Source organism: Triturus cristatus, chromosome 1_2 (assembly GCF_964204655.1).
Source record: "Triturus cristatus chromosome 1_2, aTriCri1.1, whole genome shotgun sequence".
Lineage (NCBI taxonomy): Eukaryota > Metazoa > Chordata > Amphibia > Caudata > Salamandridae > Triturus > Triturus cristatus.
In genome coordinates, this window is record NC_140580.1 from 237,160,582 (window position 1) to 237,187,666 (window position 27,085).

The following is a 27,085-nucleotide window of genomic DNA, read 5'->3' on the forward strand; positions in this document are numbered from 1 at the left end:
ATTTCCCTGAGACGTTGGGTGTTGGCACCTTTGTTTGTCTTCAGTTTTCTAAGGGTGCACATCTCCCTGACCTCTGCAAAGGAGAAATGATCATACTTATCAACTGGGACCCTTTGGGGTCCTTCTGGAGCCTTAGTGGCACCTGCTCCTGAAGACATGTTTAGTGTAGTGATAGTGGTGTATCTACCTACACTAAGTGTGGCCTACTGAACCCTCTCTTGAGTTGTAGTCAAGGTGTGCTAAACCCTCTACACACAACTCTAAGTTCAGTAGAACTTATTGTATTCTAGCTTGAATTTATATGTACCTTTGGTACCTTGTGGCTTTCACTTTAGAAATTCAATTTGTTATCTGGTAAAACAATGGCAAGCTTGAATCCAACCGCTGCACACCAATGTGAGAAGTTGGCCTGGCATATGCTGTTCCTAGTTATAGGGACACCTTGCACCAGTCCAATTCGACTCTTATTGATGATAGGTTTAACAACCTTTAAAGAAAGCTATCCTAGTGGTAGCTGTCGAGAGCAGCCTTCAGGCTAAGTCTTGAAGGAGTGTTAAGCTTATTGTTTTACCATAATAACCTCTTGAATATCCAACTGAAAGAGTAGCCCACACAGGTATATATATAAAATATATGTATTTATTCTAGACAGAATCCCACAGTCACTTTATGTGGCTAGTGGCAAAGTTGCACTTCAAACAAGCATTTATAAACACAATAAATAGCACAGAAATCAATGGGCCCCAGGGGGGGACCAAACCATATACTAAAATAGTGGTATAAGAACCACGACAATTCTACAGGCAATGCCTAGGGCATTCAGGATCGCTGGCCCCTTAAGAATCCACCCACAGTTAAGAGGAAGGGGACCCACGGGAGGCGTGTGCAGTGCGAGAAGTTGCTGTCGGGATCGCAATGTTAGCCTATGGAGAATGTCGCGGTTGAATAATTAAGGTTTATGGACACTTCTAACAACAGTACAAAGTTAAGGCTTGAGACTTAAGGCTTTGGAGAGCCCACCACCACGGGAGTACCGAAGTACCACTGTTACCTGCCCCAGGGAAGCCGGGTGTATAGGTCGATTCTGGTGTCGGGTTGCGGGCTGATTTTCTATGGAAAAGTAGTCCAAACTGCTGCTAGCTGAAAGCGTCGTTGAAGTCGTGAAGGTTAAAGTTGAAGAGAAGATAAAGGTGAACCTGAAAGCAAAGGGGACAGAGTCTGGGTCACAGCACAGTGACCAGGGAGCTCACAGGTAGGAGCTCGTGGATGTCGGGTGCTTCAGGTGTGGAAGGTACAGCTGGGCTCTGCAGTCACGGGCTCCGGGAGGCTTCAAGGAAGGCCAGCTTCTGGAGGGCGACTGTCCCACGTTGGCTGAGGGTCGCTGCGGTGTTAGTGTCCCGATTGGATCCACTAAGCATTGGCAACCGCAACCCATGTGAGATGAACAAAGCAGCTGCTGGTGCAGACCCACGAGGTCTGAGGGTGCTCTCCTTTGCAGGGAGCGTAGAGCAGTCCTGGAGCAACCAGGGGAACTCTTGGAAAGATAGGTTTTCCTCCGTCAGGGCCCACAAGTTGAGAGACAAGGGACCGCGGAGGGCAGCAAAATGGAGTGCGTAAAAGGGCTCCCACGGGCCACCGAAGTGGACTAGGGGGCTGAGCTTTGGCACGGATGCTGCTTGAAGGTTGGCTCAGAAATGGGCCAAAGCACAACTTCCCCACTGGTCGGGGTCGTGTGCTATGCAAGAGGTGGCCGGGGTCTCGGGGTATGCAGGGATCTCGGCACCCACGTGGTCCACGGTGCTCAGACTTGCTGGGCACGCTCACAGGACTCTGGGATGCACTGGAGACCCACCTCAAGGTTGATGGAAGGCGTCGAAGTTCGTGAGAGCAGCGAAGTTCCAACCGGGTATCTTGCAGTCTTTTAGGTGCCTGCCAAGCAGGGGGATAACTCCTTTATCCCAAGGAGATTTCTTCAGTCAGCTGGGCAGCAGCTCGTCGAAGGTCAGTTCTGTGAAGTCCTGTACGAATCTAAGGCTCTAGGGCAAAGTTATTCCCATATATCCCCAAGATTAGGGGATGGTCCAAAATAGAGCCTACCAATCAGAGTAGAGGCGGGAAAGGGTGGCTACACCCACTCCCCTTTGTGTGTTTCCCACCTGGGCGAGGGGCAGGATGCCCCTGAACCGGTTCCAGGCGGTGTATGCAGAATTGGGGCTCTGCAGCTGCCTACGTGCAACTCTGAAAGGACATTTGGTGCACCCACCCTGTTCCAATCCACATATCCTGTCTGGGGAGGTGCTGGCACCTCCCTGCCACAGGAGCCCTATTGTCCAGATGGCGAGGCTGGGGTTTTCCCCAGCAACAGCCAGCCAGAGTCGTGTAGGTGGCGGACAGTAGCCATTTTGTGGTACATGTGCACTTTTAAATTGGTGTCTAAATTCTACCGCTTTTCCCATATCACCCTCCTAGCAAGGGAGAATCGTGCCCCCATGCCCATGGCTGGACTGGGGGTATGATTCCTTCATGTTTGACACCAAACACGATATGGTTCTGTGTAGCCATTCCCAAGTTACAGCGATGACGCAATAACTTATAATGCGGTTAAGAGTATATGGTATGGCTACACTACAAACAACCCAGTAACGATTTTACGAAGGTTGCAGAGAGGTCCTACTCACGTAGGGGTCCCCCCTCACACATACCTCAGCACCCAGCCCTGTAGGATTACCAGGGCCTGCCATAGGGGTGACCTATGAGAGTATATGTGTTGTAATGGTATGGGACATAGGGTACCTACATCCCTGTAAGGGGTGCTAGCACCACCTTACCCAGACTACAGTAGTGGCCTGGTGGTGTCAGTTTGGGTGGCTGTCCCAGGGTGGCACAATAAGTGCTGCAGCCCTGGTAGGCCTACTGGGGGACCCATGCCCTGGGTACCTAGGGTACCATCTACAAGGGACTGGTAGGGCATGCCCAGCATCCAATTATGTTTGTACCTAGAGTACTCACAACAGTTTTAGGGAGAAAGCAGATAGGCTGGGGTCCTGGATAGCAGGATCCCAGCCAGACTAGTCAAAAACCACTTAAATACCAGGCAAAAAGTTGGGGGCAACCATTAGTCAGATTCCACTCTCCTACAGTTTTACTGATATCTTCTCTGCTTCCTTAGGACCTGCTATGTAATGCATTTCTTTTCTCTCCTGTGTGTATGTAAAGCGCTCTGATACCCACGGGTCAAGCTAGCACTATATAAAACTTTTAAAATAAATAAAAATAAAAATAAATTACCCTCAATTCCAAGTCCTTGCTAAGAGGCACCCCGACGGCGTCTGTTAAATAAATCTGAAAATATATAACGGGGTATCGTTGATTACCAGTTCCACGCCATATTGTCATGTTAAATACCATCAATAATACATCCACACTTACTGCAACAATCGGACATGATGTATAAAAACTCCATTTGCGTCCTCTGCTGGTTTGGAACTGATTAGCTGGATATAACCGGAAGTCAACATCTTTTTGTATCTCTGCTGTCTGTAAAAGCTAGACTGCTAACCTCGGCCACCATCTTTGAGTCACCAATGTCAGTCACGGTCTGTACGGCACTTATTGTGGTGAGTGTCCAGTGTATCTTTAATGTCTTCACCGACTGAGACTAATTGCATACCTTTAGAATATCCAAGTGTATATAGTCTCAAGTATTTAGAGTCACGATGTGTACACAACGATAAATGCAAAACGAGCAAGCCTCACCCATTCACGTAGAGGTGGCTCCCCGTTGGGCTTCGTAGAGAATTTCAAAAGATTGTGATACAGTGTACAAGGTGTTTCTTTGTGCGGTATACATAATGTAGTATGTCACAGCCAAGATAAAGCAGACCGTGAAACAAGACAAGTAAAAGGTCCAGTCGTTATGGGATGTAACACATGCAGACAAGGTGGTACGAAGGAAGGACTAACAAGCCTAATAACAACTCGGAAGCCAGCATTTAAGAAGGACAATGACACAAGCCAATTAAAATATGGGTGGAGAGTGGGCGGGGCTTCAAAGCCATACTCCAATACTGCACGCCTCGCACCCGCGCAAGTGCTGCCCAGGCTTGACCTAAAAATAATGGACCTAAATAGCCTGTCTAGCAACAGAGTGCTGCGTGTAAAAAGATGCTGTGTGGCACACAGGCAGCGAGTTTTATGTGGTAGCTATGAGGAGCTGAGAAGGGATTTGAATGTGTCTCTTTTTAAGCTGTCTTTGCACCCCTTCCCTGTCCACTTCTCCCCAAAAGGGAAGTACAGTGCTGGCAGGAGACTGTGGAATAATGTACCGCTGTGCCTGTTTGCAGACCACAGTGGGGTTAATAGCTCTCAGCTGCCTTCTGGTTGCCACAGAGAGGCATGGGTGTGATATTAGCCACATGCAACATATCACCTGGCTAAATGCTGTTGGATGTAGGTGACTATCTGTGCATAGTGTGCTGGCAAGAAGGCCATGGAGCTGGTTGTTGGCAGCACCCATTAAACAACTGCGGAGCCTACAGGGTGTCAATGTTCACAAAGGCACCAAGTCAAAATCTACTTCGTAGTTGGCTTGATGGCCTCAGCTTTCTTCAAAGTGAAGAATGCTCCACCACATCTAATTGGCACAGGTGACCTCAGGTTGCAGCGTGGTGGACACAGCCATCACCATGGAGTAGTGTTACAAACAAACTGATGATGCCTGTCCATGCTGTGGCTAATGAACCATCTGTTTTCCAGCTCAGTTTTGTTTATGATTTGGGACTCCCAAAAAAATTACGTTTAATAAAAGCCATTTAACAAAGGAGGCAGCATTGGACACACTGTTCGTCAACATATGTTTTGTTCACTAGTAAATAAAAGCATAGTGGGCAGACAAATATGGTATCTGTTATTGCTACGCAGACTTTTATTTGCTTTTATCAGGATAATCTCTTATGAAGCCCTACCTATTCCAACACAATGCAGTCACTCAAGTCGTTGTGTGTCATCTGGTAACTAGTCAAAACTCACGGTGCTTCACCCTCTTACATCAAGTACTTGTCTTTGATTTAGGAGCCTCTGGTGGAAGTCTAAGGTGTTGCAGCCTCTTTCAGAAAACACTTGTGAATGACTCGCGTAAACTCTATTTAACAGTTTAAGGCACGCACCCTGCACTGGGAAAGGGACACTTGCAGCTTTTGAAAACTCTGAAGGCACGCAAATGTGAATGGTGATGTTTCATTAGAAAAGAAAAAGAAAGACCGAATGGCTTTGCCGAGGCTTGTTTTATATTTGAAAAACAAGCTAAATAGAAAGCTAAGAAGGGCCTTCTTTTTAAAAGGAAAACATATACAATAGTTTAAAAACATTATGTAAGCCAAACGTACCTGACTTTCCATCATTTGAATGATAAATCGCTTATGTAAAATAATATAACCTTAAAACATACCAAGTAAGATGTTTTCAGAAATGTAAAAAGTTTAATTTGCTTACCGCACATTCGGTGCTGGAAATCCCATTACTGTACAATCCAGCTGCACCTTAGATCCTTCTAGAATCTCTCTGCTCTTAAGTTTTTGAATGAAACTAGGTGGCTGACTCATAGACGCCTCAAAATATAAAGGTGTTTGTGAATTCTCAGATGATGCCTCCGTAGTTTTTAATTCAGTTTCATTTTCGAGATCTTTGTCTTCCTTATTTATAAGTAACACTGACGGAGCATCTACTATTTCTTCTACATTAATAGGTATTGAAGTATGATGCCTTTCTCTAGTTTCTGACATATTTGTGTAGTCCGTACTCCATTCTTGCGCTATTCCACCTTTTGTTTTATGTTTGCTTCCATGTTTTTTGCATATTTTTGGCCTGATCTTTTTCGAATTGTGGGTTTTGAAAAGTGCAGAAAGTTCTTCAATAAAATCTGCTGCTTTATTTTTTAACTCCTTTTTTGATTCCTTTCTAACTCCATGTTCACTGCGACCATGTTCTTGGTATGGTTCCTGTGAGCTTTCAATAGCTACTTCGGGAACTGTTACAACACTGTCTTGGAAACATTTCGGATTATCAGGGTGATTATCTTTTTCACTGTCAGTTGATGGAGGAACTAATTGAAGGTTTTTTTCATTTGAAGCAATTTTTAGAGTTTTGTTCATTACATCTGCTGAGTAAATTGTAGATTTCTGAGGCTCTAACTGTTTGATATCATATGGAGTTTGATGAATTTCTTGTATTGCTAAACTCACACTTTTGTCTAATTCTTCTTGGGTTAAAAAGGCAGAGAGATCAGAAATATCATCTGGCCTTTTTACCGCTTCAGGCGAATTTACAGAACTTGGATGATGCATTGAATCAGATTCTTGACTTGCGTTCTCTGCTTTATGCATCCCTCTTTCTTCTAAATAAGTCTCTCTTAGACGTTGAGAAATCGAATTAGAGGCTTCCACGCTTTGGTCTTGCATTCTGCAATAAGAATAATGAAAAACACATTAATATTACATGGTAAAATGTCAAAGATGTGTTATGTACGTCTAAATATTCGTGAATATTGTAGATTAGCACAACAGCACGGCACTGCAATTTGCCATATCATGTACAGCACCTCTAAATCATTACTATCCATTATGTTACATAATGTTATGTTACTTTAAACTCAGTTTGTAGAGAGCAACATATGCCACAGTAAAGTCTGAGAGGGAGTTATTGAGCTATAGCAGGAAAACGCCAGGTTTTCAAGTCTTTTCGAGAATGAAGCACCTCATGATGGCTCGGAGCTAAAGGGGAGGTGCTTTCTACAACCTAAGGGCTACGGCCTGGAAAGATATGCCTAACAACAAATCCATTTTATTTCAGGAAGAAATAAAAATAAATGGAGCATGGAGGCATGGAGCTGCTACACCTGTCTCCTTGCCTTGGAATGCATGAACTAGCTGCTTCCCCCCTGCACATAGTCTAAATGGTGACGCGGGTGGGAGTTGGGCATGCCCAGTCCTCCCCCAGGCATTTTGGACAAGTGGCGCGCTCCAGTGACACAATGCCACAATTGGCCTAGTGACAAGGGGAGGAGTGAAGCACAGTTAGGTAGGAGTATAGGGTGTGTGACGGTCTCTTTGCCGCCGTCACTCCAAGGGGGCAGGTAGTGTCAGGTTTTTTAGGTCTCGCCTAGGCAGCGCTTGCGATGTCTCTGTGAGACATGCTGTATTCAGGTATAGACTTGAAGCTCCAACCACTCTCCACCCATATTTTTCATTGGATTGTGTCATTGTCCTTTGTAAATGTTAGCTTCTGATTTGTTAATAGACTTATTAGTCCATCCTTAGTACCTCCCTTTACTCCCAGGAGGACTGGCCCTCTTACAGTGTCCTTACTCAGGAGCTTTCATTAGCAGTTCGCTGAACATTTTACTTACATAATGTACACAGCTCTTACAGGACACCAGCTTCAGCAATGGCTCATCAGAATACATTCCAAGGGTGTCTGTTCGTGCATTTCCCCCTCCCCTGTTATGTTTACTTGTGGCCTGGCTTGTTTGCTGTGAATTGCTCCAGTATGATTCTCCGCAACATTTGTTTCAGTTTCACCACTTTTTCCATTTTATTTGTTACAAGTTTAATTGTATTTATTTCAATTGGCATGTTTTTGTAGTGACCACGCAGAGACTCGAAGCCGGTTCCCTAGGCACAAGGTCAGCAGCTCTGTAAGCATCACCTCATCTGTAGCTTCAAAAGCAAACTTCTTTTTTTATTTATCAAGAGGCCGGCAGCTCACAAGACAATCCAGTGTGTGCATAAGCCACCCTCATGTCATATCGTGGGCAGGGTCTGCTGCCCACTGCAGTATCTGGTTTCGGCTACCTATTTCTGCCTCACAGGCAAGGCAGCACCCATCTTTCCTTGCCTGTCGCATTTAAGAACAGCAGCTCAAGGTTTGTTCTTTTTTCACCCCAGATAAGACCTTCACTTCGGTGGCAGGGGGACAGCCAGCTGAGCGGACGTCTTTTCAGAGCAGTGACTGGCAGCTGTATGGCTAGGGCTACCTCGTCTGGCTCCTGAACCCCTGCTGTGTAGCAGCCTCATTTCTCCACACTCACCCTCCTCTGAATAACCGCATCTGGGGGACAGCCATGTTTCGGAACTGAATCTTCCTGTAAGTAACCGCGCCCGGCTCCTTGAGCCCACCCCATTTGGATCAGGTTGTTGTCATTCCTGCCCTTAACACTTCTCGCACTGTTGTGGGTATTAAATGCTGGGGCTCTCTTACACCACTGCAAGCGTGTCCTCCCTTCTCCAACAGGCCTCTCTGAGCAACAGAAGGCACTCTGTGCTGTCAGCCTGCATTTGTGGAGAGTAGGGAGTGGAAATGTACAGTTATTTGAATGCTTCGAAGGAAGGATCACATCTGATAGCAATCCATTGTGACTGGTTCAGTAATTAATTCTGCCCAGATGATAATGAGTAGGCTAGAGGATTAAGCTGATTATTAAGCGATGATCCGTTGCCACACTGGGGGAGTTGTCACATTACTTCACATTACTTCCATAGCCTTTCATTTCTTCATAAATAGAAGGCATCCTGCCAGGGACGTGGCTTAAAAAATGCCAGCTCTTCTCGCTCATATAACACATTTATGAAAAATGTCAAACACTGAGCTGATGCAGCGTGGTGGACTGTGTTTTTCATCTTTTTTTTGCAGTTATGTATAGCGCAAACTCAACCCAAAGGTATAAGAGTGCTTTATATGAACACCAGTTGCATTACAGAAGTGTGAGAAGTTGGCCTGATATATGCTGTCCACTAGTTATAGTGGGCACGTTGTATCAGTCCAAACAACCCCTTATTGGTTATAGGTTAAAGACAACCTTTATTGAAAGCTATCCTAGTCTCTTTATGATACTAGAGGTCAAAACACATAAGTTACACTTCAGTAATCACAGTAAAATAGCACAAATGCATGTCAGGCCCTAGGGGCGAGCCAAACCATATACTAAAATAGTGGTATAAGAACCACGTCTTAACTAGACACAAGGCCTAGAGCCTGTAGAATCGCACTGAATCCACCAAAGATGGTCAGCCTGGTCATTCCGAGTGACCCGTGGGCTGCCATTTTGTGTTTTGTCTCGAGGTCCCTTCGCGATCCCTGGTCCGTTGACTGGTGGGTCCCTGAGGGGGTAACTTTGAATTTCCTTGGGCTTCCCTGGTTGCTCCAGACGTTCCCTGACTCCCTACCAAGTGGTGAGTCCCACAGACCTTGCTGGTCTGCACCGTAGCATCTTTCTCGTTTCTGCGTGGGTTGCTGTTGCCAAGGCTTGTTGTGTCCAATCCGGGCACCGACGCTGCAACACTCGACATCCTTTGTGGGACAGCTCAAATCCAGCTCAAGGTTGTCCTCAACGCCTCCTGGTCCCCGTGGCTGAAGAGTCAAGCTTCACTTCTTTCACCTGAAATCACCGACTTCGGTGGGCATCTGTCCATCGCCTTCCTGGCCACTGGCTAGTGACCCAGACTCTGTCCCCTCTGCTTTCAGTTTCTTTTCATCTTCGATCCAGGCTTGGATCTCTTCGGACACTTCGCATCTTCATGGCAGCAGCGCTTCTTCGCCAGCTTCCATTGAAATCGATGCGACCCGACACCAAAAGACACCTATGCACCCGGCTTCCCTGGGTGAGGTAACACAAGTACTTCAGTGCTCCCGTGGGTGCTAGCCCTAGAACTTCCTAAGTCCAAAAGTGTTTGGTCCTGACTCATTTCTAAGTGTCACTAATCTTTAAATTTCCAACCGCGACATTGCCCATAGAAGCTAACGGAAACCCGCGGCTGTGTTCACACAGTGCACACGGCCCCGTGGGTCCCTTGTGTCACTACCTTGGGTGGTTCCTTGGGGTCCCAGCGATTCTACAGGCTCTAGGCCTTGTGTCTAGTTCAGTCGTGGTTCTTATACCACTTTATTGGTATATGGTTTGGTACGCCCCTAGGGCCCAAACGTGTATTTGTGCTATTACTGTTGATTGCTAACTTGTAACTTAAGTACTTCAAACTCCAGTCTTAAAGAGACTAGAGGGGTGTGTTTTATCTTAAATAAATATATTTTAAATATATGCCTGGTGTGGTTGTCCTTTCATTTGGTCACTCAAGAGATTAGAGACTGGTAAAACAAGCTGCTTTACATTCCTTCAAGACTTAGCTTGAATGCTGCTCTCCTTAGCTACCACTAGGATAGCTTTCAATAAAGGTTGTCTTTAACCTATCACCATAAGGGGTTGTTTGGACTGATACAGGGTGCCCACTATAACTAGTGGACAGCATATATCAGGCCAACTTCTCACAGCCCCAATACACATAATCCTGTCTGGGAGGTGGTTACACCTCCCTGTGACAGGAAACCAATTGTCCAGGCCTCCCCTGCCGGAGTTTCGGTCAGTAGTAGGAGGCCAGACTTGTGTCTGTGGCTGCAGCATCCATTTTGTGATGCCAGGGCTCTATTAAGTTTCTACTGGGTATACCAGTGCTGTCATGTCTCTCCCTCTAGAAGGGTGGGATCATACTCCCACACCAGTTACGGGTCTAGGGGTTTGATTCCAAGGTGTTTGACACCAAACACGACATGTTTCAGTGCAGCCAGTCCAAAGTTAGCATTTACCGTTTGGTTATAATGCACTTAAGAGTATATGGTCAGGCTGCACTACTGACAACCCCGGAGAAGAGATTCTGAAGACTGCAGAGGGGCTCAGCTCATGCCGGGGTACCCCCTCACATATCACATATAACTAGGGCTCCCGGTTTTATGGTATTTATTTTTTTGCCATTTCCGTCCGTATTTATCCATATTTATTTTTGGGGCATTTTATCTGTATTTATCCATATTTATTTTTCCCACAAGTAAAAGACGATGCTGCAGCTAGTATTTTTCCACATCTATTTAAATTGACACTGCACACATGCACTTGTTTGTTATTGGTCAACACAATACATTATTCTGAAAACTTTGCCATTCGCAGAATGTCCCAAATACGCCTAAAAGTGATATCAAAAGCAATTTGTCTCAGAGCCTTGCAGTTTCTGTCATCGGCACAGAGTGCCACCTCCTCTCCCACACTGTACACCATACTGCCCCACTGAGAGAAACTCACTCTGCCTTCAACTTCAACCCAATTGTGCCCCGCTATAAACACCTGGAAGCAACTCAATTCAAATTAAGCACTAGATAAGAGTAATATGCTGCCTGAAAAAGCATGCGTTTCTGTGCCCAACACTGCTTTCTAAATTTCATGTTATCATTTTTGAATTGGGAAAAATATCGGGATTTTCCATACCCTAACTGACACAGAGTGCACAGTGAGGGTGGCTTGCACTTTACTGTTTCCTTATTATTCTAAAAAAACTAAAAAAACAAAAATCACCATATATCCTTGTGCATCAAACCCATTCTGCCGCTCATACCTCTCCCATATCTCTCTATATAACTTCAATCTCCCTCCCAAACTCTCATCTTGTCCATCTTCTTATTGTACCAATGACTCTTTCACCCCTCTACTATACCCCACACTCCAGTCCTTTGATGGAAACCACAACTCCCACAATGCACTACCCAATGCCGTTCTGCTTTCTAGCTATCCTTGTGAATCAAACCCATCCCACCACTTGTTCCCCCCTCTTCTCTCTCCAAGTCACTGACATCTGAATACAAATCTCACATCTTACCCTTCTCCTGATAATCCTTAATGAGTTTGCCACCTTCTCAATCCAATCCAAACTGACACGATCGTGCCTCTCTCATCTCTCCCCGTATGCCTCCAATTTGTATGCCGAGCTCCCATCTACCCCATCTATCAGTTCTGTAAAATGAATCACCTCATTGAGATCGCTACCCGCAACATAACTTCCTCGTCTCCATTTCTTCGAGTTATTGACCATCATGCAGCATCACAACCATTCGCACCTGTTTTAAACCACATTCACATCTACATGTGCCCAATCACTCTACGTGCTCCCAACCCCGTGACTCATTACCCCGCTGCTATACCTCGGTTATCCAACCATGTGTCAGAAACTTCAACGCGCGCGATGCTCTCCACACTAACAGTTCGTATTCTGATCAACTATAACAAAACATTTGATAAACACGTGCTCGCGAATCCCACTTGCCCCCCTCCCCAGAAACTCACGATGCATCCAAACTACATAATTAGTAAAAACAAAATGACATGAATTATAAAACAACATGAATGCTTGTTTCATTACTCGAAAAGTGAAAACATCTAAAACAAAATATATGACAAAAAATATGACATGACAAAAACATCACACACAGTTCAACTAGTCTTGTATCAGCCACAGTCTTAAGATGTCATATGTACACTTGTAACTGCAGAGAGTTCAATCCAATGCTTCACTGTCTCCGTAGTGATATGTTAATCTTGACTGAAATAACACCTGTGAAACTCTTCAACAAGGTGCAACCCTCCTTCGGGACGGAGAAATTGCTAAGCATGAAACATTGTTGAAGATGCATTTCTTCCCTTAAATTAATTCAATAGTCCGGACTGAGACAGCTTCCCGGGTTTTTGTGCTGCCAGCCGCACCCGAGTACTTCACAGGTCTTTAAAAGACCAGTCACTTCTAAACGAGGCTTTGTTGTAAAAACTGATAACGCCAGAGGCGATGCTTACTCTGTGGTGAGCAATCACCATACCATCCTGTTTTGCAACTCTCTGCTGGAGCACGGCAGCGCCGCAAAATGGGCTAGTATTTTCCCGTTTTTACATATAAATACAGACAAAGGAAAACTTGGTTTCCGTCTGTATTTATATGTAAAAATCCGTTTAAACGGAAAACCGGGAGCCCTACATATAACCAAGCACCCTGCCTTCAAGATTGATAAGGCCTGCCATAGGGGTGACTGATAGGTTTGTATGTGCAGTATATGGTGAGATATAGTGAACCTATATCTCAGTAAGGGGTGCATGCACCACCTTACCCAAGCTGCAGTAACAGACCTGTGGTGCCATTTTGGGTGGCTTTCAAGGGGTGGCATAATACATGCTTCAGCCCCTGGTAGGCCTCTGGGGTACCTATGCCCTGGGTATATACTATACAATATACTAGGGACTTATAAGGGCACCTCAGATCCAATCTGAACTGTACCTAAAGTACATGGAATCAATTTAGAGAGGAAGCAGCTAGGCTGGGGCCCTGAATAGCAGGGTCCCAGCCAGACTAAAGTCGAAAAACTGTGAAACACCAGGGAAAATGGGGGTAAACATGTGAAGCAGATCCTATTCTCCTACAAGGACACATTAGTTTCAAGACACAGGGAGATTGTGATTTTCCCAGCCTCACAGGATGTTTGAGCCTCCCGCCAGACTTGAACCTGGTTCCCCAACTTCAAAGTCAGTCACCCTAACCGATAAGCAACACCCTCTCCCATGTCAACGAAAGAAACACAGGAGGAATTAGGTTGGCCACCTCACTCCTTTTCAATGCAACAATGTCACCAGGCCTGAACTTTTCACCAACAAATTATCGATTTCAACTGTGTTGGTCTAACTAGTGCCATGGAAGCACAGCAAAACTACAACACAGGGAACTAATTTTGCTCTCATATACATGTTCAGGACTAAAAATAGTGTTCACAATGGCCTGGAAGGTAATAGTTACCTCACAACGAGTTCAGCTAGGGTACTAGTTTAATAAAAAGACTGCTCAGCGATCTTATATGTGTTAAGGTCAAGTTTTCATATGTAGCAGCTTGAAAAAACAAGCATTTGCAAAGCAATAGGCCTTGCATTTGTGAGAGTTTTTGTTGTTGGCATTGTAAATAACAATAAAACCACTACATAGAAAAGGGACTGTGTACAGATCGAATGCTAAAAGTTGGAAGACTGGGGGAATCACACACAGGTGTTAAAACTGCCCTCACACACAGAAATCTGTGTCATGCTTCATCATAGTGCTTTTTATTTTTATTGTAGGGGGGTCACCACTCTAGTTGGTACTATGTATAGCACAATGGGCACAGCACTGATTCGTTCATACATACTTTTGTTTGTTTCTTTGCAGGGTCCACTTTGGAGAGCAAGGCGCTCTACCTTAAAGTGTTCGGAGTAAGTTACTCCACAAGGTTGTTCTCCCCCCCCCCATCCCTGAATATAGGTGGTAGGGTGAGTACCTTTGGGGTCATTCTGTAGTGAAGTCCTGATGAAAGCCGGGCAATTTGACTTCTCCGGCTGAAACATGTCGACATCCTTTGCAGAGTGGAGGGGTTGGCAACTCATTACAGGTATTCCAAACCAGCATCCACAGGTCCAGGTGTGACCACCTTGTATTCTGGACAGGGTACCCAATATTAAAACTAGAATAGAGACTCCCTGGAGCCAGTTTTAAAATCACCATTTCTGCTTCTATTTTCACTTGTGATCCCCCACGTTATTTGCCACTTTTTGTGATGTATTGTCTTCCCCCTCCCTATTGCTCCAGCGTTGGTTGGCGCGGGGGTGTGTTAGCAGCCCTATGATCAAGCATGACACAGATTTCTGTGTGTGAGGGCAGTTTTAACACCTGTGTGTGATTCCCATAGTCTTCCAACTTTTAGCATTCGATTTGTACACAGTCCCTCTTCTATGTAGTGGTTTCATAGTTGTTGACGGAGGTCGAAGTGGGACTTGATCCTCTTACCCCTCTTTTTTGTGAGTTAAATAATTGTAAATAACTTTTGACTTTTATTTATATGTTTTGAAAACCTGCAAGAGGTGAGTAAACACACACTTTGTACTTCTAGTCTTTGCTTACAAGAAGCAAAGCTGGCAGTAAAAGAATTGCAGTTACTGCCAGCTTTGCTTCTTGTAAGCATGGACTAGAAGTAGAAGTTTACGCACAGATTGTAGGTTTTCAAAACAGATAAATAAAAGGCATTGTCATTTACAATGCCAATAGCTCAAACTCTCGCAAATGTGAGACCTATTGCATTGCAAATGTGTAGTAAAGAGAGGCGGAGGCAAAGGTAGGTTTCTTCACTCTCTTTATTTCTGAACCACCTCAGGCAGAGCTTGGACAGCGTCTGTCTCCAACTGCCACTGGGCAATGCTCGCTCATGGAACACTCGCACAGTGAGGTTCCGAACAGAGGTAACTACTACACGGGTTTCCCCTTTAAATAAAACAAAACATGACAAATTAACCACCTAGGCTAAAGGGAAGAAAATAAAGCAGTAATACCAAAATATGAATAATGGAAGAACCAGTGAACATTCCAATAATTAAAAAATACAACTCATTAGTCTCTAAAGCGGAGAGGAACATTCCTCACCCTTGAACTGCATCTCATACAGATCTGTTCCCTCTCAGTTGTCAACCTTCCACCATCCACACTATGAACCCCCACAACTTCCCTCAATACTTCTGGTCGTGACCAACCAACACTGGCCATTTTCAAGTTTCACCGAATTGCCATTCACTTTCACAATATTGGTAGGTGACCCAAATTTGGATCCACTCTTCCTCAACCACCTTAAAGACACTAACGTTTTTCCTTTATTTGAAATACCTCTTTTGCTTCTCCTGTGTCGTACCTACATGACTCCTCACATCCCCATCCTTCAAAAACATATACTTCAAAAACTCAACAACAGTCTTGGACGTCACTTCTCTAACAAATTTCACCTCCGGCCATTTAGTATAGTAATCCATCATGGCCAACGCAAACCTTGAAGAAACATCAAGTGCAATGAATGGTCCAACTATGTCAAGACCCAGCCCATGGTGCAGAAGGCAGATCAATAGGAGTTAGGGGTGGAGTGTGTAGTTTCACAGTTTTGTCACAGCTAGCATAAATAACACACTCCCTGACTGTGTCATCGATCTCCCTATCCATAGAAGGCCACCAGAAAGACAGCCTGACTCTTTTCTTAGTCATGGTCACCCCCAAATGTCCCTCATGGGCTCAAAAAATGATGGCATTTCTCAAACTCACAGGGGGAATCAAGTTATCCGCCCTCATTAACAATCCCCCTTCAATGGATAAGTCATTCTTGACTTGATCATAGTTCTTGAATTCAAAACTCAGATTTCTCTCCCTGGGCCATACCGTCTCCACATATTTCATGACAGTCAACATGGAGGCATCATTGTTCCCAGATTGGCACCACACACTCTCAGAGATCGCACACAATTGGGGAAGGTCAACAGCTGCCATAATAAACTCTTCCTTGTCTTCATCACTCCCTTTAGTGTCTCGATCAACAGTCTCTGACCAGCATGAGAGATAATCTGCACAACCATTCTTACTGCCAGGGATGTACTCTGGTTCAAAGTCAAATTGCAACAATTTGGAAAATGAACAAGCAATGCGTGGTGCAAACTCTCTAACGTTCTTCCCACTTAAAATGAACACCAAAGGCTTGTGATCAGTTTGAAGGCGAAATTTCTTCCCCACTCGTAGTTACGAAACTTCATTACAGACCACCAACAGGCTAGCAACTCCTTTTCAATGGCAGGATTTTTTTTTCCGTCTCTGATAACACCCTTGAGGCAAAACCAATGGTTCTCACCTCCCCACCTTTAATTTGACTCAGAACAGCATCAACAGTCAATGTACATTAAAGGTCGGGATCATAATATTTCAACACCTTGGGTGATATCAGTTGTTGTTTTACCCAATCGAAAATACTTGACAATCAGCATTCCATTTAAACACTGCACCTCTCATGAGCATCTGGGACAATGGCCTGAGCTTGGTGGCAAAGTCCTGTACAAACCGTGAATAAAATTTGCATAACCTTAAGAAGGATTTCAGACTAGTCTAGTCTATAGGTGCTATGGTCTGAGTTATAGAATTAACCAAACTCAAATTATGGAGAACCAAATGCTCCAAGTACTCAACATCCTTAGTAAGAAAAATACATGTGTCTCTCTGAAAAACTGCTCCATTAGATTGAAACCTAGATAAAACCGCTTGGAGAATCACGTAATGGGCTGCCCTATCAGGTGCAGAGACTAAGACACCATCTTGGAAAACAGACAACCCTTTGCTTTCTTTGAGCATACTGTTCATCAAACTCTGAAAAACTGAAGCCGCAGATGCGAGGCCAAACGGCATTCAAATGTATTGGTAAGTACCAAAAGGAGAAACAAACATAGTGAGGTTTCTGGACTCAGGAGCCAATTCAACCTGATGGTACGCAGAAGCTAAATCCAATTTAGGAAAAACTCTAGCATCCTTCAACCCAGCTAGCAGTTTGTTGATGTTGGGCAATGGGTAGGAATCCACCCTGATCTCCTTATTCAAACAGCCAAGATCAACACAAACTCTCAGCTCGCCATTCTGTTCGGGCAACCACCAATGGAGACAGCCACAAGGAGGAGTCAACAGGTTCAATGATGCCCCTCTTGCACAAGGAATCTAGTTCTTTTTCTCAATCTTGCCTTATACTTAAAGGAACGTTCCTCAACTTGTGCTTGATGAGCCTGGCCCCTTCCTTTACTATGATCCTGTGCTGATAATCCTTAACCTTACCTAACTCACCTGAAAAAATATGTGGAAATTTGTTTATTACACTCTCCAGATCCAAATTGTCTCTCACCACCAACACTTGTTCCCTGGTTCCAGGTCTGAGTACCATACCAAATAAGCCTTGGTGGAACCATCCCAAGATGCTCAATCCCTTGTGTGCAATATACACCTTCCCTGCTATCCTCCTTCCTCTTAATTCCATAATATCTTCTATGTAACCAGAAAAATTGATTTCAGGTCCCTCATAGGAGACCGCTCTACGATCAGGGGGTAAGAGGGGTCTTGTTGGCCACGTACTGTCATCCAGCTCTTGAGTAACCATGGAGATGCACGCACCTGAATCTACCAATAATTTTAAGACCTTGTCTCCCACCATGAGCTCAACATGCGGATCAACACATAATTCAGGATTACCCACTTTAACTTCCTCACTCTCCACAACCGTAACCATGTCCCTAAGATCTTTGCTGATGGTTCAATCTCCCTCCTCAACCATCATCAGTAGCACTTTTGACAGAAGACAACAATTTCCCCTTGGCAGACTGACACACCTTAGCAAAGTGACCAGATTTGTTGCAAATTCTGCAGGTTACAAACCTTGCTACCACCGTTCATGTGTGCTCTGTTCCCACAACTGAACCAAATGTTTTGTTGGGAAAAAAACTAATTCTGTTTGTCAATAAAACTAGCATGAGGTCTTTCAACAGGTTTGCTGTCCTTACCCTCCTTTACACCCTTCATTTTAACAACAGAAATAGATTCACTGTTCTTGGCTTCCATTTCCTTGGCTGACAACTGGGAAGTTTCAATGCTCTTGGCCATCTTTATCGTGTCCTCCAAAGTTAGATTGCCCATCAACAACAACTTCTGTTTGATCATCTTGTCATTGCAATGACAAATTAATTGGTCTCTTACCAATTAGTCAGCAAAATTTTCAAAGTGACACTCTGCAACTAACCTTCTCAAAGCAGTAATGTAGGTGTCTACATCCTCATTTGCATTTTGTGTCTGTAGAAAAAACTTATGACGCAACACGACCAAACCTGTCTGGGCATCGAACCTAGTTTGAAGTCTTTTTACAGTGTCTTGATATTCATCTAAGATGTCATTTCCTTCAACCATAGGTTCAGGCAAATGTTTCAAAATCATCCTACCTTCAAACCCTAATGAATGAAGAAGTAGGTATTTCCTCTTTTCAGCCCTGAAACGAATAGCACTGATTGCACCTAAATACGTTTTGAACCCATCAAACCATTATTTCCATTTGATGGGTAGTTCACCAGGTGTTTCTAGAAACGAGGGTGGTGGTGCCACTGCTTGCATGTTTCCAGACTAAAAAGTAAGGCGACCAAAAGGAGGCGCAAAGTTTCAAAAGGCATCACCGTAGGAAAATTGTAAAGAACAAATTTTGAAATAAAATACAATACTCAGCACCTAAAAGGCAGCATCAATTGCACTTAAAGGAAGAACACACTAAGGCATCCAAGACAAGATGAAAACTCAATGAATGATGTGGACATCACGGTTAATAGGGCAAAAGAAGTTAATTGGTTTGCATGTAACCGAAGTGCAACACACAGAGATGAACCAAGAAGTGAAATAAAGTTAGCAGGTGTGCGTGTCACCGAAGGGGAACAACCTTTACAATGCAATCATTACATCGCACTACCTTTTCAATGCAGTCATTACAACGCAACATCCTTTACATCGCATGCCATTACAATGCAGCCATTACATCGCATGTAACTACAACGCATGTCACTACAATGCATACCATTACAATGCATACCATTACAACGCATAGTTTTTACCCTTACACTATCCAACACTTACCCTACTGTTGCACTCACTGGAGTGGGAATAGTAATTTTTACCCCTACACTATCAAACACTTACCTTAAATACAATGTAATGGTATGCGTTGTAATGGTATAATGCGATGTAATGGAATGTGTTATAAATGTAGTTTCTAAAAATGCATTGTGATGGCATGCGATGTAAAATCATGTGTTGTAATGGATATTGCGATGTAAAAACTGCGTTGTAAAGGAATCCGTTGTAAATGTTTGCGTTGTAACGTCATACATTCAAAACCGAAGCGTAACACACGTTTGAAAAAAACGGTGGCATAAAGTGCAGTGAATTTGCCGGTGTGCTTGTCACCAAAATATGACAAACACCCGTTGTTGATCCAAATGAACAGGTGTGCGTGCCACCAAAGCTAGTAAACACACGTTGTTGATCACAAAGTACAGGTGTGCGTGTCACCGAAGCATAGCACGCACACAATGTAATGGCCCGCAAGAGCAGACTACGGCATCTGCCACGTCGTCAAGGAAACACAGAAAAACGCCGGCAAAGGTTCGTAGGCACGATAGGAGTCAGGCACGTCGGGAAACAATCATGCACAGTTGCTGTCAGTAAAGTAAAGTTAAACGGCTCTGGCACAGCTCAGGCACAGCTACACACAACTAAGTGAACCTTTTGGCACAGTACTAGTGCAGTCTGAGCAACAGTATACGAAGTGGCACATGCGCAGCTTCATTAACAACACAGTACCTGTAGCAGACACAGGGGACCCTCACGGCGTCGTGTGGGAAGATGAAACACAAGACTTCTTTGTGTTTCAATGCTGTCTTGAATGAATGCCAGAAAGAGGCGTACTTCCCTACCTGGGTGCAAACACCCATGCTTGGCGCCACACCCAACAGCAGGAAGAATACCTAGATTTAATTTCCTCTGACGATCAAGATCACGATGACATAGCCAGCATTCATCAGGCAGCTGACTGCCCCTGAGTGTCAAAGTCTGGTGGGTCCGTGTAGGTGGTTCAGCGCTCGTCGCCTCAGAAATTGTAGTAAAGAGAGACGGCGGCAAAGGTACGTTTCTTCACTCTCTTTTTTTCTGAACCACCTCAGGCAGAGCTCAGACAGCGTCTGTCTCCAACTGCCACTGAGCAACGCTCGAACATGGAACACTTGCAGAGTGAGGTTCCCAACAGAGCTAACTACTACAAAACGCTTGTTCTAAAATTAGGCTGAAGCATTTGGTGTTCAATTTGAATATTTTCAAGCATGGCTGGCATCAGTAAACTTGCTGTAGGTTTGAAAGAATTGCAGGAAGGAGGTTCGGATGATTTGCCTGATGCAGGGGATCCTTGAGCAGGCATGGGTTGGTTTGCGATTCCCAAAGAGGGCGTTGGTTGAAGGGGTTGCGGCGGCAGTGTTCACCGCTGCGTGCAAAACCTGTGAAATGCAAAGTGAAAAGTAAATTTGTAATGAGGTTGCAGGAAGGTAAACATGAAGGTTACCCAATCATAGCCTAAAGTTTTCAGACCTCAGGGAACTTACCTCCGCCACTTTCAGTGGCAGAGGTTTCTCAGTGTGGTGCGGCACGTATTTCATGGTTGAGGTGTGGACCCTAAAGAGAGCTGGTGGGCGGGGAGTGACCTCACTTCATGTGATTGAGTGCCTGGTAGTGCATGCTCCACAGGAGAAGGAAAGTGTCCTGCCAACGGCCAAGATGATGAGTCATACATTAGGGAAAAGACTGTTTGCAGCGATAAATATGGCGGCCTACAGCTAGAGGGAGTTGCACACCATAATAATATCAGAGGAAGAGGATGACACAAGTGTGGAGGGGATGGATGGGAGAGGTATAGGGCCCATTAATAATTTAATGAGGTAGCAGAACAAGAATGTCAAGGGGACTGGCATGTTACAATACGTGGAGGTTATTGAGAGGCAATGCAGTCCCATGACTAATAAGGTACAGAGGTGTGATGTGGAAGACAGGGCTGTTACACCTATGCTCCAGCGGGCAGCGAAACAGGTGGAAGCACCCAGTTGAGGGGCAACAAAGTTATTTAAGCAGAAAAAGTGGGTATGGGTAGCAGATAGACCCAAGAAAAGAGAACAGGGACAGCTTTGGGGGGCTAGTGTGGCCACTAGTAGTGGTGTGTCGCTCATAACTAGTGGAATGGGAGAAAAAAGAAAGACCTATTGGCTTTGCCAATGCTGGTTTCTTTTGTTTGCAAAACTAGCTAAATAGAAAACTAGGAAATGCATTCTTTTTTAATGAAAACATATACAATATTTAAAACATTATGTAACGCAAACATACATGACTTGTCATCATTTCAATAATAAATCACTTATGTAATATAGGATGACCTAAAATACACCAAGTAAAAAAATTTCAGAAATGCGAAAAGATTAATATGTTATATATTATATATATATATTATATATTATATATATATATTATATATATTATATATTAGGTGCTGGAAATCCCATTACTTACAATCCAGATGCATCTTGGCTCCCTGTAGAATCTCTCGGCTCTTAAGTAGGCCTGGGCGAAAATTTTGTTCCGTTCGCGAAAATTGCGATAATTTGCCATTTTCGCGGTCCGCAGAAAGCGCGAAAATGTCAAAAGTTCTGCATTCCGCAGCTTAGCGATAATTTGGTTCTTGCTCGCGCTGTAAAATAATACATTCTCGCGCGTGTGCGATCGCCTTACCTGAATCCCTGCGATCGCCGACAAGTTTTCTTGATCCGGTCGCGTTCTCCATGAGATGTTGTATTTTTTTAGCCATTTGCGCTGTCTCGCGACAGTTCGCGCCCACAGTGACGTCATGCATCGCGCGATCACGGCTTTCTTCTCGCGATCATGCACCGCGAGACAACTGAAAACAAGATGGCCGCGCCCGCGAGCAACCACATGGGTAAGTTGGCGAGCCGCAACCATGCAGAAAATCTCGCGGACATGCGGGAAAAAAACTTCCGCATCTTCGCGATATTTCCGCGTGTTTGTGATAATTTTTAACATTTTCGCGATAATTTGCGAAAGTGGATTTCGCAAATTCCGCCCACCCCTACTCTTAAGTATTTGAATGAAACTGGATGGCTGACACATAGACTCCGCAAAATATAAAGATGTTTGTGAATTCTCAGATGATGCCTCCATAGTTTTGAATTCATTTTCGAGATCTTTGTGTCTCCCTTATTTTTCAGGGATGCTGACAAAACCTCTACTATTTCTTCTATATTGATGACAAAGTATGATGCCTTTCCTCATTTTCTGACATATTTGTGTAGTCCATTCTCCATTCTTGGCCTGTTTTACCTTTTGTTTTGTGTTTGTTTCTGTGTTTTGTTTTGCACATTTTCTGCCTTATCATTTTTGAATTATGGGTTTTGAAAAGTGCAGAAAATGTTTCGATAAAATCCGCTGCTTTCTTTTTTTACTCCTTTTTTTATTATTTTTCAGATCCATATTGACTGCAACCATGTTCTTAGTATGGTTTCTGTGAGCTTCCATATGGACATGTCTGAACTGGGGTGGCAGAGTGGGCTAAAGAACGGTGATGGATTAAACCCAGATCAGTTGACTGGGGGTGAGTGCTTGCAATGTTCAACACTCCGTCCATCATTTCCTTTGGTTTTTGCTTTGTTCGCCATAAGTTGGCAGGGTATGCTCAGACGTGAGTCCCTTGCTCACTTTACCACTGGATTCAAGCAAGCCTGGCTGAAGATGGCTGAAATGCCAGAAACCGGTCCTAGGAAGTTTGTTTCCGGTCCAGGGAAGACATGGCTTGGCAGTTCGGGCTGGACTGTTCCCATGAGGCACAGGGTCAGACTGATTTGCATATGGCCATGTCTGAACTGGGGTGGCAGAGTGGGCTAAAGAACGGTGATGGATTAAACCCAGATCAGTTGACTGGGGGTGAGTGCTTGCAATGTTCAACACTCCGTCCGTCATTTCCTTTGGTTTTTGCTTTGTTCGCCATAAGTTGGCAGGGTATGCTCAGACGTGAGTCCCTTGCTCACTTTGCCACTGGATTCAAGCAAGCCTGGCTGAAGACAGCTGAAATGCCAGAAACCGGTCCTAGGAAGCTTGTTTCCGGTCCAGGGAAGACATGGCTTGGCAGTTCGGGCTGGACTGTTCCCATGAGGCACAGGGTCAGACTGATTTGCATATGGCCATGTCTGAACTGGGGTGGCAGAGTGGGCTAAAGAACGGTGATGGATTAAACCCAGATCAGTTGACTGGGGGTGAGTGCTTGCAATGTTCAACACTCCGTCCATCATTTCCTTTGGTTTTTGCTTTGTTCGCCATAAGTTGGCAGGGTATGCTCAGACGTGAGTCCCTTGCTCACTTTGCCACTGGATTCAAGCAAGCCTGGTTGAAGACGGCTGAAATGCCAGAAACCGGTCCTAGGAAGCTTGTTTCCGGTCCAGGGAAGACATGGCTTGGCAGTTCGGGCTGGACTGTTCCCATGAGGCACAGGGTCAGACTGATTTGCATATGGCCATGTCTGACCTGGGGTGGCAGAGTGGGCTAAAGAACGGTGATGGATTAAACCCAGATCAGTTGACTGGGGGTGAGTGCTTGCAATGTTCAACACTCCGTCCATCATTTCCTTTGGTTTTTGTTCTGTGAGCTTTAAACAGATACTTTAAGAATCATTTTGACATTGTCTTGGAAACATTTAGGATTATTATGGCGATTGTCTTTTTCATTGAAAACAGGTGAAGGAGCTAATTTAAGGTTTTTTTCGTTTGAAACAATTTTTTGAGTTTTGCTCATTTCATCTGCTGAGTAAATTGTACATTTCTGAGACTCTGTTTGATTTCATGCGGTAATGGAAATTTCCAGACCCTGATCACATCCGAAGCAATGTGTGGGCACTTTGAGTGAAGAGAAGGAAAGGTCTGGAGTGCCTTTCCTGGCTAAGAAGACGTGAGGGATTTAAAACTTGGATGATGGAGGTGTTGGAGATGAAAAAATACTGAGTAGGATTGCAAGAATGAGTGGCATTTTGGATGAATGTGGGGAGATATGCAAATAAGAGTGGGATTTTGCAGATGATGGTTCATTAGAAGAGGGTGAGATTGTTGGTGAAGGACCAGAAGGGACTGATACTGAGATGTTGAAAGGGGTGTGGCCAAGGAGGGATGGTGATACAGTTAACAAAAGGCAGAGAGTTGGTGTTTTACAGCTTCAGAGAAGGCGATACACACTCATGACGAATTGTCAAGGATGATCAGGGGTCACAGGCATGGCCAGACTGAGGCGAGAAACCAGTCCGGGCAATTCCACTCCACCAACCCCCAGGGGGTGGGTGTTTCATGGCACTGAGAAGCTCTAATTGCGAGCACCACTGTTGCTTTTATTTTGTTACAGGGGCCAATATTGCAGCACTGCTTCAAAACCGGCCCCCAGTGACAAAATCGGCCCTCATGGCCACAAAACTAGCCCCCATCCCTCCGGCCCACCAGGGAAACACTCGGTGCCCTCTACGGCCAGTCCGGCCCTGGTCACAGGGTAAGTTATTCCGAGGACATTACAGCAAGGTAGGGAACTATCAAAGATGTATGAAAGGAGGGGTGATTTTTTAAATAAACACAAATATTGCGGATGGTGTCTGTGGGGGTTGGTAATAGCTCTGAAAAAAAGAGAGACAGGAGGTAGTGTCACTGGTAAGGAGAACATAGCTAAGCTTTCAGTGCCGCAGTCTTGTGATATGGTGAGTATAGTGGATAATTATACTTCTGTCACTGGAAAAGGGAGTGAGAACGCTAAGGCAAAGGACACAGTAGGTAATGATAAGACAGCGGAGATTGTTAAAAACACAAAGTTGCCATGTATGGGGATTTCAATGCCTTTGGGGGCTCTTTTCACACAACCCACCAAAGAGAACATTTGGAAAAGAGAGTTTACTGATGTATGTAAGCTGTTACATACGGATACTCAGGCAAAAGAAGGTTCAAAGGAAGAAGAATGGGAGCTAGCATGGAGGACTAGAGTGCCCACCACAATAGGTAATTGGACTTCTGCCTTTTTAATACATGCAAGTGTCTACTGCAATTCCATTCGGAGCAATGCAACGCTATTTTCAAATACATTGATGTGATGCGCCTGATTCTTCATTCATTCATGCGTGGAGCACAGATGGACTATAGCGGTTTTGCATGGTTCAGGAATAAGGAGGAGTTTCAGGCAAGGTAAATATGGAAAATGAATAGGATGTTGTGGATAATGAGCTATGGATGCAGTGGATGCTGCCAGCTAGACTGGTTTAATTGGTTCATACTGAGTTCAAGAGGAGTACAGAAATAGGCAAGAGAAGTTCAGAAAGAAGCAACAGAGGTACTGAAAGAGGCAAGAGAACTGTAGACAGAGGTAAGAAATGTACAGAAAGAGGCAAGAGAGGTGCAGAAAAAGGGACTAAGGGTGCAGAAAGAGGCAAGAGGGGTGCAGAAAGTAGCAAGAGAGGTGCAGAAAGAAGCAAGGGAAGTGTAGAAAGAAGCAAGAGAGGTACAGAACGAGGAAAGAGGGTTACAAAAAGAGGCAAGAGGGGTACAGAAAGAAGGAAGAGAGGTACAGAAGAAGCACGAGAAATGCAGAAAGAACCAACAGAGGTGCAGAAGGAGGCAAGAGAACAGCAGAAACAGGCACGAGAGTTGCATAAACAGGCAAAAGGGGTGCAGAAAGATATAAAAGGGGTACAGGTAGAAGAAAGAGAGGTGAAGAGAAGGAAGAGGGGTGCAGAAAGAGGTAAGAGGGGTATAGAAAATTGCAAGAGAGGTACAGAAAGAAGCAAATGAAGTGTATAAAAAATCAACAGAGGTGCAGGAAGAGGCAGGAGAAGTACAGAAAGAAGCAACAGAGGTACAAAAAAAGCAAGAGAACTGTAGAAAGAGGTAAGAGAGGTACAGAAAGAGACAAGAGAGGTACATAAAGAGGGAAGAAGGGTGCAGAAATTGACAGGAGGGGTGCAGAAAGAATCAAGAGAGGTGCAGAAAGAAGAAATGTAAGTGCAGAAAGAAGCAACAGAGGTGCTGAAAGAAGCAACAGAGGTGCAGAAAGAGGCGAAAGGGGTGCAGAAAGAAGGAACAGAGGTGCATAAAGAGACAAGAGAAGTACAGAAAGAGGCAAGAGAAGTGCAGAAAGAAGCAACAGAAGTGCAGAAATAGATAAGAGAAGGGCAGAAAGAGGCAAGAGAGGTACAGAAAGAGGCAAGAGAGGTAACGGAAGAGGCAGAAAAAGTGCAGAAAGAAGGAACGGAGGTGCAGAAGGAGGCAAGAGAACGGCAGAAAGAGACAAAATAGTTGCAGAAACAGGCAAGAGAGGTGCAGAAAGAGGGAACAGGGGTGCAGAAAGAGGCAAGAGAGGTGCAGAAAGAGGGAAGAGTGGTGTAGAAAGAGGCAAAAGGGGTGTAGAAAGAAGCAACAGAGGTACAGAAAGAAACAACAGAGGTGCAGAAAGAGGAGTGCCGAAAGAAGGAACAGAAATGCGGAAACAGGCAAGAAAAGTACAGTAAGAAGCAACAGAAATGCAGAAAAAGGCAGGAGATGTATACAAAGAGACAAGAGAGGGGCACAAAGAGACAGGAGTGGTGCAGAAAGAGGGAAGACAAGTAAAGATAGAGGCAAGAGGGGTGCAGAAAAAAGTGAGAGGTGCCAAAAGAAGCGAAAGAAGTGCAAAAAGAAGAAAGAGAAGTGCAGAAAGAGGCAAGAGAGGAGCAGAGAGAGGCAAGAACAGTGTAAAAAAGGGAAGAGGGGTACAGAAAGAGGCAAGAG

The 27,085-nt window shown here is 44.5% G+C and overlaps 1 protein-coding gene across 5 annotated transcripts in view; it reads right to left on the bottom strand.

The window, feature by feature from the left end:
- The window catches only part of MYPN (myopalladin), a 2,601,563-nt gene that overhangs the window by 2,274,718 nt on the left and 299,760 nt on the right, over positions 1-27,085 (bottom strand). For 3 of the 5 annotated variants that reach the window (XM_085603535.1, XM_085603537.1, XM_085603536.1), the window contains exon 2: positions 5,491-6,456. In XM_085603535.1, coding sequence (XP_085459661.1) covers positions 5,491-6,456 — 966 coding nt within the window. Of the gene's footprint in view, positions 1-5,490; positions 6,457-20,054; positions 20,741-27,085 lie in introns of all 5 variants that reach the window. The other 2 variants (XM_085603533.1, XM_085603534.1) reach the window with 1 other exon arrangement.